Raw genomic sequence first — 21147 nt, forward strand, 5'->3', positions numbered from 1 at the left:
CATCTTATTTCTCCTCATTCGAGCCCAAGACAATGCTGTCTGTTAGCTGTAGGTGCCCTCAGGTCAGTTGGGCTCAGCTAATTAAAACTATGGTCAGGTCACAGTGGCTCTGTGAGTTATTCAAGGGTTATAAATGTGTTTTGCCCGTTGACACCGTAAATTAGACAGAAAGACAGAGCCTGTAAGAGAAGAAACACGACGCCCAGTGAAGAGAAAAGCAAATCAAGTGTCTTGTTAGGCCGTAGATAACCATCCAATTATATGAGTACAGGGAGCCAGTGTTTAGTCACTTCTTTAAATACTGTGTATTTAAGGTATATGTGTATGTCCGAAAGATATAAAACATCATATCATATATATCATATATATATCTTAGTATAACAGCGGCTACAATTCAAGCCAGGGTATGTGAGGTCACCTTTTTGCATATTCAAACATAAGTATTTCTGCAGCCCTACTGTGGCATAATATCAAATAAAACTTTTACATTTTCCCTTCAGACAAGCTGGCCGCAGCATATTTTAAGATGCTTTCATCTTCCACAGTAAATAATAACATAAAAATGCTACTGACAACAGAACTAGTGGTAAAACTACAATACAGAGCTTACTGAAATAAGTCTGTTATCTCAGAGATGACGGCAGATGTTGCAGACTGTTGACATAGCCACTGTCTCATCTGACAGGACGGTTGTCATGGGGCTGAAAATGTTCATTAAAAGGGTACTTTTTTGTGAATGAGAAAACTACTACTACTTAAAAATGTGCCGTAATAGCAGTACTAGGATAAGAGTTGAACTGAGCCTGGCTCCAGTGCTTGGCCAAGACCTCTGGATTACCTAGCTACCTCAAGTCTACATAAGCCACTACCAAAGTATTCTCCATAGAGGCTAACTTTAAATTAGAAAAGTACTTTGGCTTTGACTGATGACGGTTTACAGGTCCACAAGAACACAAGTATAGAGAGTACAACATGTACAATTTGGCTTTCAGCCATAATATATATAGAAAATCCTGTCAAAGAACAAATGTTTACAATATTAACTGTTCTCTATTAAAGTAATAAGTTCATCAATTGTGAGAAAACAGTTATTTAAATGATGCCCTTGAGCTCAGTCGTAAGGCTCTTCTTTTTTAATAAACTATAGTGATATATGACATATAAAATCTGCAAATTCTCTCACGTGACTATCAAGAAACAACAAATGTGTTTTGCTTGATAAAGGAATAACAAACTTGACATTATTTTAGCAATTTAGATTAATTCATTAACTTTTTACAGTAATGCAAGAAACCATATCATCATACTGTACAGGATGTGGGCTCTGAAATTCTATGGGAGGTGCCGTAAAAGAAACAAAATTGGAAAGTTGGACTGAAGTGAACAGAAGCTCTGGAACTCACCTGCTTGGTGTGTATTGACAGTAACATTTGCCAGAGAGCGTGCAGTAACAGCTAGCCCAGAGACGCCATTCACAGCCTCTACGTGGAAGGTGTAGTTGGCGTGCATTGCAAAATCTAGTATTGCCACAGAGGTCCCAGTCAGACCCAGTGGCCGGGGGATGAACCGCAGGTCTGGCTCACATGGCTCACACTGACTCGCACTACTGTCAGTGTCACTTCCATCACAGCGCTGACACAAGATGTTGTAAGTGATGTCCTTCCTGCCTCCTGTATCACTAGGAGGCATCCACTGCAAGAAGAGAGCCGTGTCATTGATCAAAGAGACCAGGTTCCTGGGAGCTGACGGAGGCCCTGAAGAGAAATAAAAGCATTTACAGAGACAAAGAGATAACTCCTAACATCTACTCTGGTAGTTTTTTTTTAAAACACCAATTCCTTTAAAAAATGCTGGTTCTTGGTTATTGAGTGATTGAATTAAAAAATAGACATGATTCATGGGTGATGATTATTTGTGACGTCTCTGACACTGTAGACCTATTGGGAGTTCTATTAACAGTGCTTAGAGTTTAGCAAAAACGATAAAATGAGTAGTAATAACATCATTCTGACATGCTACATTCTACAAAAAGCACCTCAGATCACACCACTCATCTGACCTTGATGATAAAGTCACAGTGGGCACATGATCGCCAAAATTGGACTGTTAAGGTCCTTTCACAGCCAGTGAACATAATTTGAATCTGCAGTACGTGTGTTTAGTGTGTTTAGACACCAAAGCAGGGCCCGACTTGAAATTAGAGCATGTGAATGTAAAAAACTTGGAGGTGCAAATCTGAGTGGGAATTCCAGCTGATTCTTAGAATTTTATTAACACTCGAAGAAAGCAAGATTGGTGGATCGGAATATACATTTATTGAGTTAATGATTTGGACAGTCCCCTCTGTGTGAGTGAAGTGGGAAGCTGAGTTCCACACATACTGAAGAGCTGCATGAAAGGAGAGGGAGCTTCAGATGGAGCCCAGCTGAGGTCAAACGCTTAGCTTCTATGCTCGTGCGATATAAGTGAGTAACAAGCCAATAAAAGCAGTTTACAAGAACGTCCATTGAACAAGCATAAACATGCACCAAAGCTATCATTCCAGCTTTCCCCCCCTTGCCTCCCATTCACAATCAGTACAGTATGTGTTAACATAGCAAGCTTGTTTGCTCTCACTAATCACTATGAACACACTAAACCGAGAGCTGTACAGATAATATTTCTCCCTTACATAGACAGTACAGCATCTTAACACTGAGACAGTAGCTCCCCCACTCCCGAACAGCTCCTCCCTCTGCTAGCAGGACTTGCTCGGCACTGAGGACCAGTGAGTAAGTGTGACTGATTTCTATATTCTTCATTCTTTTTAAACTTTTAATCAACACCCAGTGATTAATGTCAGGACATTTTACATTTAAGGGAGATTTTGAGTCTGTGATTTCCTGGGGTAGAAATCCATTAATTAATTTTCACTCAGTCGTCAGTTCACTGGGTACATGAAGCTGACATTCAGTGCAATTTAACAATCCTGGAGTAAATCCTCCTTCATGAAGGCAAAAAAAAAAAATCCATTTTGGTGCATAATTTTGTATGAAAATGACCAACTGAGCCTACTAGTATGTGGAGTATTGGTACCAGCTGGCTCATAGATAGATAACCACAGGTAACAGCCTCTAAATGGCATGATAACATCCAAAGCAGGTAGGACAGACAGAATCATAGACTAAAACTTTTCAGAATAACAACGTTCTACTCACTTGTACAAGCCATGGTGGAGGGGTCCTTCAAAGCCCTGTAGAAGCCTTTATCGCAGTGACAGATAGTGGCAGCCTGGTCATGGCTGGAGCTATGTGCAGGACACTTGGCACATTTAGTGTTTCCAGCATATGCCTTGAAGGAGCCAGGTTTACAAGCTGGTGAGACAGACAGAAGTGAAGGAAGGGGGCAGGTACACAAGGTTAATGTTTTTCATACAATTGCATTTCTTTCAGTTCACATACATTGAATTCAAAACTCCAGGTGCTTCACTCCTCACCTGTGGGCTGACCTTATTATTTCCAAAAGGTGCAATGGATCACTGTCACCTTCTTCTTAGCTCACTAAGCAACATGCTTATGGTCCTGCCCATTGTCTAGTCTAACAAATGGCACACACCTCAAATGCCCCTTTTGTGAATAAATAAATCAAATATGTTTTTGAATAAATACATTGCAAACAGCACAGATCCACTGGGAGACTTTCAACATCACCACAGTGTCTTTTTCTATAATCTGGTAAACCTCAACCAACCTCTCCATGGGACAGTTGGCACATCCAATTGAAAAGCAGAGGGTTTTCATTGTTGCATGTTAACATCATTAACACAAGTGTTGGAAAGGTTAGTTTAGACATAGTAAAATAAGACTTCAGGAGACTATCTGGATAATTAAACAATGGAAAACATTCTGGACTCCATTTGTTTTAATCTGCAGGTTTAAACTCAACTTTCAGATTCCTTTTAATACAGACAGATGAATGTTTGTGTTGTTTGTCAGGCAGGTAAAAAACATATAAATTATGCATTATGAAAATGCAATTATAGCCTGCTTTCAGTCTAAAATGTCTATTCGCTTCCACAGTCACATTCACTTACATTGACCCCACTATTCTTCAGGTTTCCATCAAGGCCACAGTTCCCTTTCCCACCTCATTACTTCCTCCAGTTGTCTCCCATTTTGCCTTCCCCTTTCTCCTTTTTCCATCTATTCAACCAACTCTTCTTTCCTTATCTCTCCAATTTTTTCTGTTTTGCTCAGCCACAATTCGCCTCAGCGTTTCTTGCTTTTTTTCATTTTCCAATATCTTTTTCCTTTTCCCATCTGCCCTCCTGCTTTACTCTCCTTCACTCTTTCCCTTAAGGCTTATCAGAAGATGGCATAACCATTGCAGATTGCGTTTTTGTCCCCAGACTTATCTCAGCAAAGAAAAATAAAGCATGAATAGAGCAGTTATTTAATATTCTGGATATCTTGGGATAATTGTATTGCAGAGTGATTTGTATGAGGATATGTAGCAGAAGTAATAATTTCAAAATTTGCAAACAAATATGCCAGCTTTAAAAAAGACAATGCAATGAGTGAGCAAAAAGGTAAAACACTGAGAGTCTACTGCCAAAATTAGTATTAGACCTTATATCTCAGGCTAGATTTTAGTTACTTGAGTCTATCTGAGGCCAGAAACCTGATATACTGTAGCTGAACTTCGACATCCAAAATTGTATTTTTCCTCAATGATAAATGCAAAATGAGCGAGTGGAATAAAACCCATTACTTTCTCCAAGCAATTTGAAGTTTTATCAACATACATCTGTCAGTGTCACAGTAATCTTTACTATAGTCACAGTTCACTCAGTTATCCAGTTATTATCTGCTACCTTTTTATTATGGACTAACCTCTTTGTCCTTAAAAACCTGGCAGGGCCAAGCAGTAACCACTGCTTCCCACCAGTTCAGTCACCCCACACTTCCCCTTCCTTTCTGCTCACCTGCATCTCATCCACTAATCATATGCCTTACATATACAATGCGTTTCCTTCCATAATGTTTGAGACTAAAAAGTAATAAAAAGAAATGCAAATTCTCCAATTTTATTTTCTTATTTTTTCAACTGTAAAATAGATGATATATTGGGTATAATTTGTTTTGTAAAACCAGTCAATCAATGCGTAGAATCCCCTATAATCTCTTTTTTAACTAATTTTCAGACTAAATCTCTTGAATGATTGCCTAGGTCGATGCTAGTTTGATTGCCTACGAGCTAGCATTCTGTTTTCTGGCCTGATCTCCTTAAACCTTACATTCCACCCCTCGCTCTCTGCATTGTGCTCCCAAATGTCCCCAGAGTCAGCTGACTGCAGGTTCGTATCCTATTGTGTCCCCTTCTTCTGGAATAACCTCCCTGCTGACATCAGACAGTCTGACTCTGAAGAAGCTTTTAAATCCCAGCTTAAAACTTGTCTATATGGTTTAACTTTGAATCAGTGGCTTACTAACTGATTATTTCAGGGCTAGCATCTTTTAACAATCCTAAGCTGGTGGGTTGGTTTCAGTCTCAAAGATCTATCAAACATTGCAAGTACAGTATATTTTGGGCTCCCAATGAGATTATAGTGGATTTTGTGAAAACCATTACACATCTTATCAGTGGTTTTGCCATTTAACATAAGTGTTCAGGTTGTGTGTCTGTCTCTCTCCTCTTCCCAGTCCTCTTTTCTGTCAGGCTCTCTGTGCTTGATAAATTCTTTTCTTAGGAACATCTCTCCCTCTCTTATTCCAGTTGGGTTTGAGCAGCTTCTTGCTGTCTTACTTTCTCTTGTTTTCTCGTTACTCGTTTTTTTCAGGACACAGGGTGTTGCCGTTGTGTACACAAAAAAAAAGCGCCTTGAGGCAAATTTGCTATTTGTTACTTTGGGTTTATGAATAAACTTGATGCTATACTTGATTTGATTGGATTTGCCTGAAAACTCGTTGGGTGGTGGTTCATTTTACAGCAAGATCCCAAACATCCTGCTAAAGCAATAAAGGAGTTTTTCAACATATCTTTGGCGACCTTGTCATTTACACAATCTGAACTGAGCATGCCTTTATGCAGCGGGGAAGACATAACATTATTCAGTGAAACACGGCTCACAATAGATAAAAGATAGGTCATTACCAACTGACAGAGCATCACCTGATAAGATATCCAGCTTATTGTGATGTCGCAAGTGGAGACCTCAAGCTATCATTGTATGTAAATAGGTAAATAAATGACCCTTTTGATGGCACTGTACTGGACAGCGTACACATAGGCCACTCCTTGTCAGACAGGTTTTGGTATCTCTGTAGTGCAGCTTTACCTGCCTGCTTGTTATTCCTCAAAGTATTATTCACTTTTGGTCTGATTCTCTTGCTAAATAACAGTACTAATAATAACAGACAGCAAAGAGCAGTGAAGTGGTTACCACTGCTGCTTCACAGCTAGAAGGTCAACCATTTCTGACCTACCTGTCAGCTGCCTCCTCTGTGAGTTTGTATGTTCTCCCCATGTTTGTGTCCCCTCCTGGTACTCTCACAGTGAGAGACTGAATGTGTTTTTCTCTGTGTTGATCCTGAGATAGACTGGTGACCTGTCCAGGTTTTACCCTGCCTCAATGGAAGTTTAGATGGGCTTCAACCCCCCACAACCCTGAACAGGATAAGTGGGGAGAGATAGTGGAAGGATGACTGGATAATAATCATAATATTATACATTTTATTTGTGTAGTCTGTTACAAAAAACCCAAAGGCAGTTGTTTCATGCATCGTGGTATTATAACTCTGCGTATCGAGTTTGTTCAGACTCATATTTAAATCCGTTTATCCATGAGTTCAAGAGAACATTTATGGATGATATAATAAAATCTTTGGCATTACTGAAATATAGCATCAAGAATAGACAAGAACTCGTGGACATTAGTTCACAGTCAATTTGACCTCCAACCTTTGACCACCAAAATTTAATCAGTTCACCATTGTGTTATAGTGGATGCTTTTACCAAATCTGAATTCTTTCAGGGCATTCCTGTAATAATTTGTTCACAAGAATGAAAAAGCCGAGGGGCCACAGTGACCTTAACCTTTGACCTCTGAACAACAAATTATAATGATTTCATCCTTGAGCCCAAGTGCATGTTTGCAGAAAATGTAAAGAAATACCCTCAAACCATTTTTGAGATATCAGGTTCACAGGAATGGATGGATTCAACTTTGCTTTCTAAATGGCTATATTTTGATCTGTTCTCCTTTGTTCATCTGCGTATAAGCAGGTAGATGTAACTGAGTAAAGGTATGTGAAAGGGATGAGACTAAAGATTGACACGCACACAGAAATCCTTGTGAGAATAGAATGAAAAGAGTAATTTGTCACCCAGCTTCCAATTTTTGAGTAACCTCATTCGCTTGGATATTACTTTCCTCCGACGTATGCTGATCTCTTGCCAAAGGCAACAAACACACAGATTCATTTGAATTTCCAGCTGCTCCCTGCTCTCTGCTATAAGCTGGCAAGATCACCACTAAAAGCAATTATAATCATACCAACACTCATAGCACGATTTCCAGCAAAGAGTTTGCAAACACCCCACACAATCATGCGCACACAGACATAATGACATCAAATTTGTTCACTACCATTTGTCTGCCTTTTTGTCATATAAGGTATTCTTGTTCTTGAAAGGAACAACATTGCCACAAAATATTTATTCCCACTCAGAGCAAACACTGCTATGCACACAAAACAAGCAACAATAAAACAGACACACTATATTTGACCGTTTAATAACTTTGTGGACTGAAACTAATAACTTTTTCTTAATTACTCTTCAAAATATTTTGTTTATTAATCAGGCAATCATTTGGCCAATGAAATGTGAGAAAACTGTGACATCTGTGACAATAATGTTTATGAACAGCGTTACAGAGATGTCGTCTTGCGGCTGGTTTAGCAAGTTATCGCTATCTGAGGCTTGATTATAAGTTGCACCTCAGGCTAGTGCATCTGTGAATGCAAAAAGTAATTTGGACGCACTAGCGAATGCCAGCTACACTTAATGGATAAACGCTGGTGGCAATTGTAGCGTGTCTTTACATAGTCACTATGTAACACTGATGCACTGCCAAACGTGAACAAGATTTATATTTATATCTCACAATGTGAGTGTTGTCAGAGTGGTCCAAGCGGAATTTGTGTTTTTTTAATGTTTACCTCTTGTTGTAATTGGTCAGTAATTACATTTACATGCACTTAATTAAACAAGTTCTTGGTAATATACTGTACAGGCTGCAGGAAGCAGACAAGACAATAACATTTCTTTTCTGTTGCTAAGGTATTTTGGAAACATACTTCACAGATTTGAATCGTATAGTGACAAAAATGCCACTTTCTTTCGGCCTGTGTGTGTGTGGAGAAGAATGACAGCTCACAGAGAAAGACAGTCAGAGAGGATAGAGAGACGCAGCGCAGAGCTCTTGTAGACAGCTGTTTGTGTATGTTTCAGTTTTATTTGGATTTTGGGTGGATTCCACCTTTTAAATCTGCTACGTGTGCCATCTGCAGGAATTAGCTTTCGTGAGAATGTCTACTGTAACCTGGTTACAGGTGGGACGATGGATTGTTGGCTCTTCAAAGTCCAATAAAAATAAACATAGGAGATCGACAACAAAGATGGAGGTGAATGGAGAGTGTTGTATTAGTGCCGAGCCCCTAATCTACATTAGCTCACTTTGTATAGAGCACTTATAAGGAAGGTTTTGGGTCTTAACTACTACCCGTTTGCACACTAGTCATTTACTATGTCTATTTGCTTTTTGGTGCTTTGCAGATAGTGGGTTTTTAGAACATTTTCCTGAAAATAGCTTCATGCCGGCTGAAAACACTGGTGATAAGAGCACAAAGTGAATCAAAGTGTGAAGCTCGGGACCTGAAAACCAAACCAAGGAGCTGAAAGATGCTGTTAAGCTCTGTAAAGAGAATGTAATGACATGCCAACTAAGAGAGCTGGAAGATTTCTCTTGGCTTTATGTTGTCAGAAACAGATGGAGCCAGAGACTATGTTTACCTTGGTCTCTCTGCTTTGATATGCAGATGGAAAGTTCACACAGAATGAGTGATGCTCCAGTCTGGCTGAGCTGCGAAGGGGCCTGAGTAAACACTGACCTTAATGGACGGAGGAGAGGCACAGTGACTCAGATACAACTATGTTTTGTTTCCTCGTTTCCTATCCAACTTTTACCTGAATTTAAGGTAACAAGTTTGTAGCTTGCACCACCTGATCAATCCTGTGTCTCAAGACAGCAGAGGTCCTTGTTGAGCAAGGTAAGTATTATTGATTTCTGGAGAGCTCTGACTAGGCTGGGTCATGGGGAAAAAGGGAAAGGTCTGATGAACCTTATTATAAAATTCAGAAAATGTGTGTTAATTTTCTTCCTCACTATCCATCTGTACATTAAGTAGAAAACTAGCTATGTTAGTGTGCACTTCCTGAAGGTGTTAGCAACGAAAATAAAAAAAGGTATCCAAAAGGTTTTGTTGAAACAGAAATAGATTGTTTTGGCTATTGAATGTAATCACTTACTAGAGGTGGGGTTTTCATCTTGTCTGTACATCTATTGGGATTCAACAGAAATTTTGAAAGACATCTCTATTAGCTTCCCCCACAGTTCACTGACTCTTTTTGAATATGATGCTGTGACGAAAGGATGTGGAACAAATAGCATTAGCTCTATGATGTTGCTTTATCTAGGTCATGATATAACCAGCCTATCTCTGAGTAATCCTCTTGTGGCTGACACTGAATGAAAGGAATAGAATAATAAAGCACTCGATTGAGATGTCAAAACAGTCTGGCAGAATGCTATTGGGGTGGAAAGCAGGGCTTGATAAGCGCTGATGCCTTTGTTTAGGCAGCTGGGAGGGAAAGATGGACGTGTTAGCGCACAGCTCTGCTTATATTCAGGAGCACTGGGGTTTTCCTCTCTCTCTCTCTCTCTCTCTCTCTGTCTCTCTCTCTCTCCCCATGCTGCCTCTCAGACAGCTTTGATCACAGTACCCTTTGAAGCAGTGTTCCAAATGAAAACGAGGAGAAAGCAGAAGTCATCGCAAGTTCATGCCTAAACTTCCTGCAACTACTTGCAAACTGCACATCTTCATCACAGTATAAGCTCTGCAAATCCTAGGGAAATTACTGATAAGAAAAATAATTGGCCATTGCTCATTAAAACCAAAAACCATTAATTCCAAGGCAATAAGATAGATGTTGCTATTGATAAGGTCATCTAATGTAATGTTAATGAGTTCAAAGATCATTCAGAGCAAACATTCTTCATAGTTGCTGTATAACCTGACAATTCTGAACACAACAGTTAACAGTAGTAATGCACAGAAAACAATGCAGCATAGTAGGGTTGATGGTTTCCTTCCGAGAACTGCACATCTTAAAGGAACAGCCATTTTGGGGAATATGCTTGTTTTCTGTCAGACTCTCAGCGAGATGATATATGGATCGATATTAGCCACAAGTCTGCACATCCAGTGCAGCGAGAACCCAGAGATATGTTCAGCAGAGTTAAGACTGGAGAAAGTGAAAGTATAGCCTCCTAAGAGTTTTTAAGTTTTAGAGCAAAAATAATTAGTCAATTAATTGATTAGTCAGAAGAAAAACAAATGAATAATCTTGATCTTGTTGATAATGGTTTCTTTATCTGATTCTAGCATTTGCTGTTTTTATTTGTCATATACTTTATTTATTTATACTATATTTATTGTATTTAAAGAAGTCTTCCTTGGTTTTAAACTTCTATTAAGATAAAACAGGCAATTTGGAAACATCACTTTGGGTTCTGGAAAACTGTGACATCTTACAAATTCTTACACTTTATATAAGATATCAAATATGTTTTGTTTGTAGTAACATTTTGCAGTTCTACAGGCTGCTCACTGATTAGGATTATACACCAGCTGCACAAGTATTGTCTGTAGTACAATGTACCACAAGCTTAGTCAGCACTCTTATCCTTAGTATTAGTATTGCGTTACCCTAAATTCGACATATGCTAGGTATTATCCTGAAGTTTTAGTACAGTACAGTAATTATTTTGTATAAATTTTACGGTGCATTTTACCAGGAGGAAAACTACTACTACTACTACTACTACTTCACAGACTACAGATGGGGGTAAGATGAGTGAAGCACTACCTGATGTCACGCTGCTGACGTTCTACCATTTCTGACCTCATTTGATCTGAAACTGACCACCAATCCCCCAACCCGGAGAGCTGGCATCCACCTGTACTTCATTCTCAGGGCTCAGTTCTTGGTCTTGTTCTCCATCTATACTACATCCCTGGGTTCTATTGGTCACTCACACGGCTTTTCCTATCATTGTATGCTAATGACACACAGCTTTTCCTGTCCTTTCAAACAAATGACCCCACTGTTTCATCTTGCATTTGTGCCTGTCTGTCTGCCATCTCTGCTTGGATGACAGAGAGACATCTTCAACCCAAATCCTTGTGCAGGAACTGGTCATATCTTGCCTTGAACAGCATGCAAAATCAAACCCCTCCAGATGATTCAAAATGCAGCAGCATGTCTAATTTTTCATCAGCTAAAAATGACACATAACACCACTGTATAGATCTCTGCACTGGCTTCCTGTTCCGTAGCTGCCCCCATCAGGTTCAAAGCCTCGCTTATGGAGTGCTCAACTTAACAGCACATTCCTACCTACACATCCTCATTCAGGCCAAATTCCCTCACACCCACTGTGCTCAGCCAGTGAACTGTATCTGGTGGTCCCTACACCACACAGCAAAAGATCCCAAGTTCTTCAGCTCAGGGGTTCCATGATTGTAGAACAAGCTACCAAAATCTCTATGCTCAGGAGTTTTTCCAATTTTCAAAACATTTTTGGAGACAGAGCTCTTCTGCATTTTCTTATACTCTTAAACAATAAAGAAAAAATAAATCTTTCCTATCTTGCACTTGCATCTCTTGCATCATGAAACTTGTCATAACACTATTATTGCTTATGTCTGCTTATGCCTGACTTAGATTTTTTTGCTTGCTTTGTACCTCACTTGTAGGTCGCTTTGGATGAAAGCATCTGCCAAATGACTACATGTAAATTTAAATATACAATAGTGACACAGGGGATAAAATAGCTTAACCATTTACATCTGGCTTTTCATTAATTACAATTTTTGCTATATGTAGTTATAACCACAATACTGATTTATATAGCTGAAATCTGCCTACAGATGTCACTGGCTCTGACATAAATATACAAACATCGATTTTCAAGTGCCCAGTGGGTTAATGCTACACAAGTTACTGACCCATACATTGTAGTGGCTGTCGAGAGCCCCTTGACTCTGTACCTACAGTACAATCAAGAGAACTACTGAGAGTCAAAAGAGATGAATAGGGAGTATAGATATAGGATGTGTAGGAGAGACTGTGTGAGAGGGCTGCCCTTAAGCTGCCATCTCACCAGTAATCTCCTCTGACAGGCTTCTTGTTGTTTAACTACATCTATGAGATGATTGAGAGTGAGAGATAAAAAAAAGATAAATAAAAAGTAGATAAAACAGAAGAAGATAAAAAGAAAAATTACACCCAAGGAGCAAATAAAGGAGATATTAAAGTCTGTCCTACATATCAGTAGTGCTAATGACTGTCGGAGTTCTCTCTGTAATAACCTGAGTAACCACATCACCACAGGGGTACTACATGAATTTCAACACAACCAGCTGAGACCTCTGTATGTCTGCAAAATGTACTAAGTAACACGAGGTGCACTTCAATCGTAATCATACTGCGTGGCTCATTTAAGCTCCTGCTTAAATTACAAGAGTAAGTCAGCACCATGTAAATGAAAGAGAGGGTTGGGAGAGTTTTAGAAAACACAAGGTGCGAGCTAAATTAGCTGTGAATCTAACAAATGAAGGCAATTAGCCAGCTAGGCCCCAGTCTCTCTGCTCAGTCTAATTGAGAAACAAGGTCAAAGACTATCTGGAACAACTGAACAGTTGCTTTAACTTTTTCTTAATTTGTTCTGCTGACAATGGGCCACATTTAGGGGAATGTTGATATGACTAGTTAGAGAGCTGAAAAGCCCAAAAGCTTAGTGGTGTTTTTCAAAGTTTGTGAGTTTAAGAGCCTTTATGTAAATCTTAAGTGGACAAATGTTTGCAGTTGTCTACCACAAGTTGATGTTTACCAAGAAAACATGAAAAAAATATCACAAATCCCCCCCAAAAAGCTAAATATTACAAGACATTAACATTGCATATAAACCACATCAATCATATAAGCCAAAGCAATGATTTTGAAATGTCAGAAAAGTCTGTGTAACACCCACTAATCTCTTCATATTCACATTGTTTGGGGTTTTGTAGCAGAAAAACAGTGGGGATGAAGCACTGAGAGTGGGAGTTTTATGGGTAGAATGAAAAGAGAGGAAAAACAAGGACAATAGGAGAGCGAAGAGGGGAGCAAGTGAAGAATAACAAAGTGGACAAGAGAGGAGAGATGATGATGAGGGGAGGTGGAGCTGAAAAGAGATGAAGAGAGATGTGAATGGAAAGGATCAGACAAGGATGCAAGATCTGAGAATGAGAACAGGGAATAGTTCTGTAAACTCAAACTCCTGTGGATGACTAGAGAGGCCCTAGAGATCTGTTAGTGTTATGCAGTCTCTTCTCTTCTCTTCTCTTTTCTTTTATTCTCCCTACATCTCTTTTTGTTTTCTTCACTGTATTTGCACATTACTTCACTGTTGATGAACTGCTCTAACATTAATGCAAATGCACACATGCACATCTAAATCTTCAGAACAGCCTCTCACCCAGACAGTAGCCATCGTTCTCCTCATGGCCGATGCTACAGACGCAGCGGCCCAATGGCACCAGCCAGTCTCCATCCGCACCGCAGTACAATTTGGGTGTGTCCCTTTCTTCTGCATTCTCCACACATGCACCCCTGACTTCCACCAAAGAAGATGAGTCCATATGTGGCACTGTGTCAGGAAATGCTGCCAGGTTTCTCAAAGTGGATGGGCAACGTTTGTAGAAAACCTTATGTAAAAGAGGAAAAGTGTAGACAGTTTTGTGAAAGAAATAAAACAGACTTATTTGTAGTGCATACAAACATTCATAAAGCAACACTGTTTACCAACCTTTACAGACACAAGAGCAATGCAAGCTCCCACATCCTGAAAGGCCAAGTAGAATCCATTCTGTGTAACTGGCCCCACCTCCCTGACCTCCGTATTGAGGCGAAGAACACGATCTCCAAGATCCGTCTGTGTAAAACTTTCATCTGCTGCTATGGTGTCCACCTTAAAGCCAGGGACAAACATTTAATTTGCACCACACTGCAAAAACAACATTTACATAAATATAGCTTAAAATATGAATAAAAATCTTCATTTGAGCTTTTAAATTATTATTCAACAAATGTGATCAATAACCCTTCTTTAAACTCCGCAGTAGTATTGCAGTAAACACTCACTGGCTACTTTAACAGGTACACCTCTACAATCTAATGCAATCCAATACAGCAGTTCCCCCATGAATTCTACTTTTATAATTTCTCAGTTTTTAAGTTGGAAATGCCAGAAATGTGAGAATTCTACTCTCTGTTTATTATTGAGTTCATACTGGTTAATGGAGTTTTATTTGAGTGCATTATGAGAAAAGGTGGTTCTAATATTTTGGCCACCCTATGTAAAATGAATGAGGGGGCCAAAAATTTGTACAACTCATGCAAGAGCTGCTGTATTAGATTGCATTAGATTGTACATGTGTACCTAATAAAGTGGCCAGTGATTGAATATAGTGTATATAGTATATAGTATATAGTATATATAGTGACAGCAGTTAAACAAATCACCGCTTCCTCCACTTACAGTTCTGTGACCATGGTCCCATTCAATAATTTGTCAGGGTTAGCGTTAGGCTAGCCCTAACTGCATTATTTAATCAGAAACAAATGTAGTCACATAAATATAAAATAAACAACATTTGCGTTGTGACCAAGTGAGAATGAAGACTCATCAGATCTAATCAGAGCTAAAGCAGCTGCAGACTCGACAATACTCTCTGACTTCACCTTTCAGATGCTGCAGTTAAAATCACAACAACAGCAGACTTACTGGTGTTGGAAACTACTTTCTGCCATCTCCCGGTCGCCATCTCTGTCTTTCCCTATCTATAAGATAGTCCAAATGCATTGTAACCAGGTTGAGGTGCAAATATAATATATATTTATAAATGGGCACATTACTGTACGTTATTGTGACACAGTTTTCAGCACAGTCATTCATAATGTGCTTTGTGCACACTGTATAGATCGGAGTGCAGCTCTCTTAATAGTAATGTTGTTAAATATAAGGGAGAAGATTCTTTTCTCTAACAGAAGGATTGTAGGCTATGGCCGCACTGACACTTGTTGATAATTAATAAAATTCCTGAACACATTTTAAATGTTGTCATTTGTAAGATTTTTATATTGAGAAGTTGTGTACAGTAAGTGTCCTTATTCTTCCATCCATCCATCTATTATGTTTAACTGCTTATCATGTTTAGGGTCACAGAGGGCTGGAGCCTATCCCAGCTGTCACTGGGTGAGAGGCAGGGTACACTCTGGACAGGTCTCCAGTCTTTCTCTGGGCCAAGACAGAGAGACATACACAGACAGACAACCATTTGCACTCACATTCACACCTACAGGCTATTGGCAATTTAGAGTCACCAGCCTAACATGCATGTCTTTGGACTGTGGGAGGACACTGGAGTACCCGGAGGAAACCCACGCATTCACGGGGAGAACAAGCAAGCTCCACACAGAAAGGCCACGGCTGGCCAGGGTTTCGAATGATGGACATAAGCTGTGAGTCAACAGCTGTAACAACTCTACTAACATGGTGCTTGTAGCTAAACGTTAGCTGGAATATCTTAAAAGGAAAAAGATATATTTTCTCACAATGAGAATACTTTTTCAATGCAAAACATTCTTTCTTTAAAAAAAAAAAAAACTTTTCCCAGAAATAAGGCTTGTTTAACATTTGTAAAATTCCTTTTTTTATCCATTGCTAGTAAATGAGAACCCTTTTTCTTGATGCCGATCCTAAAACCAACCTTAGCATAGTCAGCAGGACGAAACCGGGTCCCTGAAGGGAGCGGTTCGTCTGTCTGCAGATAAAAGAGGTTGAAGGTCTCCTTACAGGTTCCGGACACCCAAGGAATAGAGTTGCAGTCTCTCAGGGTAAAGCGTAGCTCCACATACACCTGAAATAAAGTATAGATAAACAAATGATCACAAGCACATCAGACAGTGGCTCAGAGCAGTCATCCACTGATCCCAGTATTGCTGGCTCGATTCCTGGTTCCTCCTGTCACATCTCAATGTGTCCTTGAGCAAGACACTAAACCCCAGCTTAGTTGCTCCCGGTGAGTGCATGTCAGCGGCACAACAGCCTGTGTGTGAATGTGTGTGCGGTTGTGAGTGCGAATGGGTGAATGAGACGCAGTGTAAAGTGCTTTGGTTACCAGTAAGGTGGAAAAGCAGCATTTGCCATTAAGCATTTACATTACATTTGTAGCTATATGGATCATTTTGCAGTCAGGTCTATCTTTAAAATAAATGCATTCAGTGCAATACTTGTAATACTGCAGGTGTAAAAATGTAATGAAAATGTTATCATTCTTATATTATTACTACTATACTACTACTACTAATATTAAAAATAACACTTTTTTTTAAAAGCACTTTTTAGGTCGCTGGGGGTCACAAAACAGACAATGAACAAACAAACAATGAACAGACAGGATGAACATAGCACAGAAATAAATAAAACAAAGTACCTAAAGAATAAAGAATGCCTATAAGGTAACTATGAAAGTGCATGCAATACTATCAGTTCATTGGTATGCTAATTGCAGAAATAAATACCTCCCAGTGAAGTGCTCTCCCTCCTTCTGAAGCTCGTTGTGTTTGGCTCTCTGGCATCCACTGTTGTATAGTTACTTTGTTTCTGAACTGACATCCCATTTCAGGTGACACTGGCATTTGCTGCGTTGCCTGTTAATGTGCCCTGTTTATAGGCTGGCACGTTTGTTAAATGCCAAGAAAATGCATGTGATAAACAAAGCCTAAATATAACTTATCTTCAAATATGAGTATCAGCTTTGTTTTGACTCTGAGTGAATTTGGGCTGATGTGGGACTGAGACGTGCAGTCAAGATACACTTTATTCTTTTTTATTTACTGTATTGTTTTATACCAAATTCACAGAGATTTAATTAATGCAGTATTTTTTTTATAGTATTTAATTATTTTGCAGATAAACCACTGCTGCTCTGTCTTTAAATTGCTCTGCCTGAAGTTTGTTTTGAATGGTTAAATTCTTTTGTGCTTAGTTTTGGGCCGTGTTTCAGTATAGCTTGTTTTAATCATTTCAGTGTGTTTTAAGCTAAACTTTATCATTGTTGTTTAATTAACATTGATTTTAGTAGTTCTTTGGTGTTACTTGTATCTTGGGCTAGTTGCCTTTGTAATTATTTGACTTTTGTATAACTACTGGGTGTCTAAGGGGTAGCATAAGAAGTGGCACAGAATCGATTCCTACTGATTATTGTGTGCATTCACGGTGTGCTTTCATTTTATTTTAATTGACCAAGTGTATGCTTTCTACTTTGACTTGTATTTATTCATCAAGTTATGTTTTATTTATGTTAATCATGTTTCACAGAGTGGGGAGAATTAGTATTTCTTACTATTATAGAATTGTATAGCTTCTGTTAATGTTATGCCAGGCACAATTGCCTTACAATGAAGAACAGCTCTTCAGCTGTAAAAGAGGAAATCCGCTCCCATCTTTGATGTATTATGAGTGGTTTTAAGCTGACTTAAATGTAAACCTGCCCCCTGTATCAAAGTGAGGTCATGTGTTTATTACTTTACACTACAGCTGCCTGCCAATTTGTCTCCCAATATTTTAGGCAGAAAATTGCATTCCCTCAAGTCAGTTTCATTTTCCCAACCTTGAGACAAAGTCAAAAGCAGGCCCTGTTTGAAGACTACTTCATTTGATCCCAATTTCCTAGTAAAGATTGCTGAACAACAACAGTATGTGTCAGAGGAAGTGTTATGATAAGGTCCAGACCCTCTGTGCAGCCTGCCGCTGAATCCATCCTGAACGTAGCCAGTTATTTTGGTTGGGCTCCATTACATGGCAAACCTGGAAGGTGTGAATAGGTCTGTTCTGCTCATCCATCTCTGTGATGGCATCCCACTGTAAAAATACAGGAAATAAACATGGGTATATTTGTGTAGCAAGTAAAGTATTTGTCTTTGGCTCAGCCCCTTTCACTGATCAGGCACAACATTAAGTACACCTGTGTAATATAATGCAATCCAGTACAGCAACTCTGAAATTCTACTTTTACAATGTTATAATTCCTCAGTTTTTTAGGTTGAAACTGTCAGAAAGGTGATAATTCTACTATGTGTTTATTATTGATGTCCAAGTGGGTGGTGTAGTCGTACTGGAGGGCATTATAAGAAGAGGTGGATATAATGTTTTGGCCACCTCTTTTTTTAAAATATAATGACCAAAACATTACAATGCAAACCTTCAATTACAATTACAATTATGAATTATACTGCAAACTTCAAGGTGCCAATGAATGATGTGGTGTCAGAGCTGCTCCGTAAAATATTTAACATGCCTGTTTCATATAGTAAAACTTAATTTCTAAAGAAACCTGACGTATGTGAGATACCAAGGTAGTTTCAAGCTGTTACATAAGCCAGACCCTCTTATTTGTCTACACTGCTTTACTGGTGTGATGATCAGCATTTCAAAGGCTCTAACATTTTATTGACAGATCTTCTATCTCACAACTCCTGTGGCATTGAATGGGCATTGTTAAACAGCTAACGTTGTAATACCATTTCAAGAGCATGATATACATGGGAGACATCCTAACAGTTCTGCTTGACTTTGTCCTGTAAAGGCCATAATAGAGAAATTTACAGCATGTTAAAAGTGCAACCCTTTGGCACCAAAATGTTAGATGCTGTTTCTTACAATAGAGCCAACATTATACCTGGTAAAACAAATTATTCTTTACCCTAAATAAACAGTTGAAAACTCTGAACTACAACTGTGCAACCATAGTAGTTGGGTGGGTTTTGACACAAGACGTGAGGTTTAGGTGCAGGCACTAATTATGTTCAGTATATATAGATGTTGTTAAACAGTATTAAGTACAGTATGTGTTGGCTGTTTTTGGCTGCTGGTACAAACAACGTAATTTACAAGAGAGCAGCCTCTTTATTTTACTAACATGCCATTGGTTCAATTTGTTTCACAGAATTGACAAAACCTCAAGCTTCTATTGAACTTAAGGTATAATCAAAACTAAGATTGAAGACTTGCAAGGCATATGTCTGTAGTATTGCACTAATATTAATATAACTGCAATGCAAACTGCAAACAAGAAAAAACATTAGAATTTTTTACCATTTATGTCCATTGTTTACTGGAGTTTTTTTTTCTCCATTGGTTTATTTATTTGCCACATGAACTAAATCCATGAAAAAGACCCGAGAGCCAACATTAGATATAAATACAGTACGCAAAGTTATTTGACAAAAGGCTATAAGAATGCGACATTTAAGACTTGCACAATGGATTATGAGATACCAAGAGCAGCAAAAGAGACAAGAATTGGGTCTTACTACATAATGTGGGATCCCTGCAAATCTCAGAGACATTTAAACAATGTTTTTAGTCTGGACTGTTTCCAGGATCCATCCTCTGAATTTGAACAGAGCTATTAAACAGATATCCAATAAAAGGAGTCCATGTTGGGTTAAAAAAAAGGTGTCCTCTGTCGTAGATGCAAAAGATGGAAGAATCTTAGCTTCTTAAAGTTTTTCTCTATAGTATGATTTTTTTGGTCACAATCTGGAGCACAATAGAACGCACTCTATGACTTTTTATTGATTGCATTCTCTTCTATGTATGTATCTACATTATATAACACCGTATCTCTGGGATCTGAAAAATAACGTATTCAATTGGAGAAAATTACTCAAAGCTGCTGTGCTGAATGTGATGCAAATGTCTTCAGTTTCAAACACACAGACAAACACAGTGGCTGCACAGAGCTTAATGATGAATATCGTGAATGTTTCGCACAAGAAAGACTCAATAAAGGTGGAAGACAGACAGAACGCATTGAGTCATACAGGAAATTGAAACAAGTGAGGTAGAGTGTTCTCAGATATAAATTATTAAATAATATTTTAACCTTGAGTGGAATGTGCAAAAGCAATTAATCTTATATTAATTAAGCTATCTAAATTAGCTCTATGTGACACCCAAGGGCTAAATGATTAATCAATCGTAATCACTCTCTTCTCATTTGGAACTCCAGCCACCCAGTAATGCGGCACCCGTACCTGCATAACAGTAACTGGACTTTTATGCAGTATATAATCATGCATTTAAAAAAAATGTTCAAGGCATACAATCTAAAATCTGTATGTTCTGTCTGCAATAGCTTAAGAAATCTTGTTAAATGCCGTGTTGTATAGCCTCAACAAACTACTTAACACATACATATGTATTTGTTAGTCAGGGAATTTATTTTGTGCTCACAAATGTGAGAAGCTGACTACTGTTGTATATGCCTGCAAGGCCTCTGCGGTGCTTTTCTACATGCCATTCAACTTGTCATTTGTGAGATTTTTTGCCGCATGCAGAATAGAGGTGGAAGAGCTGTAGATGTCATAGAAAGAAAGTGCTGGGCTCACATACTTGATGTGAGAAGTGTTTCTTTAACATAAACACTAATATGTCATTTCAGTGCCCTCTTTACAAACATCGAAACAGAAACCTAACTTATCTTTTAAGTAAAAATGCTTTTTGGTTTGCATAAGATCAGCATTAACTAATTGGAGTTCCATTATGCATACAAAAGAGAGAAATGGTGATTTGTCACTCTGTGCCTCAGTGTTCTAAAATGCACCCTTGGGATGTGGCATGGTTCAGAGCAGAGAAAACAAATGCAAACCCCGTGTTTGAAAGATGAGCTGCAGCCCACGCTCTCTGAGATATGCACTTACTAATCGCTCTG

The 21147-nt window shown here is 38.7% G+C and overlaps 1 protein-coding gene across 2 annotated transcripts in view; it reads right to left on the minus strand.

Moving 5' to 3' along the window:
* Positions 1–21147, minus strand: part of LOC137122952 (ephrin type-A receptor 6-like) — a 56015-nt gene that overhangs the window by 17207 nt on the left and 17661 nt on the right. For both annotated transcript variants that reach the window (XM_067496227.1, XM_067496228.1), the window contains exons 3-8: positions 18165–18293; positions 16138–16287; positions 14175–14336; positions 13845–14073; positions 3198–3353; positions 1404–1754 (exon numbers count right to left, since the gene is read on the minus strand). In XM_067496227.1, coding sequence (XP_067352328.1) covers positions 1404–1754; positions 3198–3353; positions 13845–14073; positions 14175–14336; positions 16138–16287; positions 18165–18293 — 1177 coding nt within the window. The remainder of the gene's footprint in view (positions 1–1403; positions 1755–3197; positions 3354–13844; positions 14074–14174; positions 14337–16137; positions 16288–18164; positions 18294–21147) is intronic.

The sequence above is a fragment of the Channa argus genome, chromosome 2 (genome assembly GCF_033026475.1).
Source record: "Channa argus isolate prfri chromosome 2, Channa argus male v1.0, whole genome shotgun sequence".
NCBI lineage: Eukaryota > Metazoa > Chordata > Actinopteri > Anabantiformes > Channidae > Channa > Channa argus.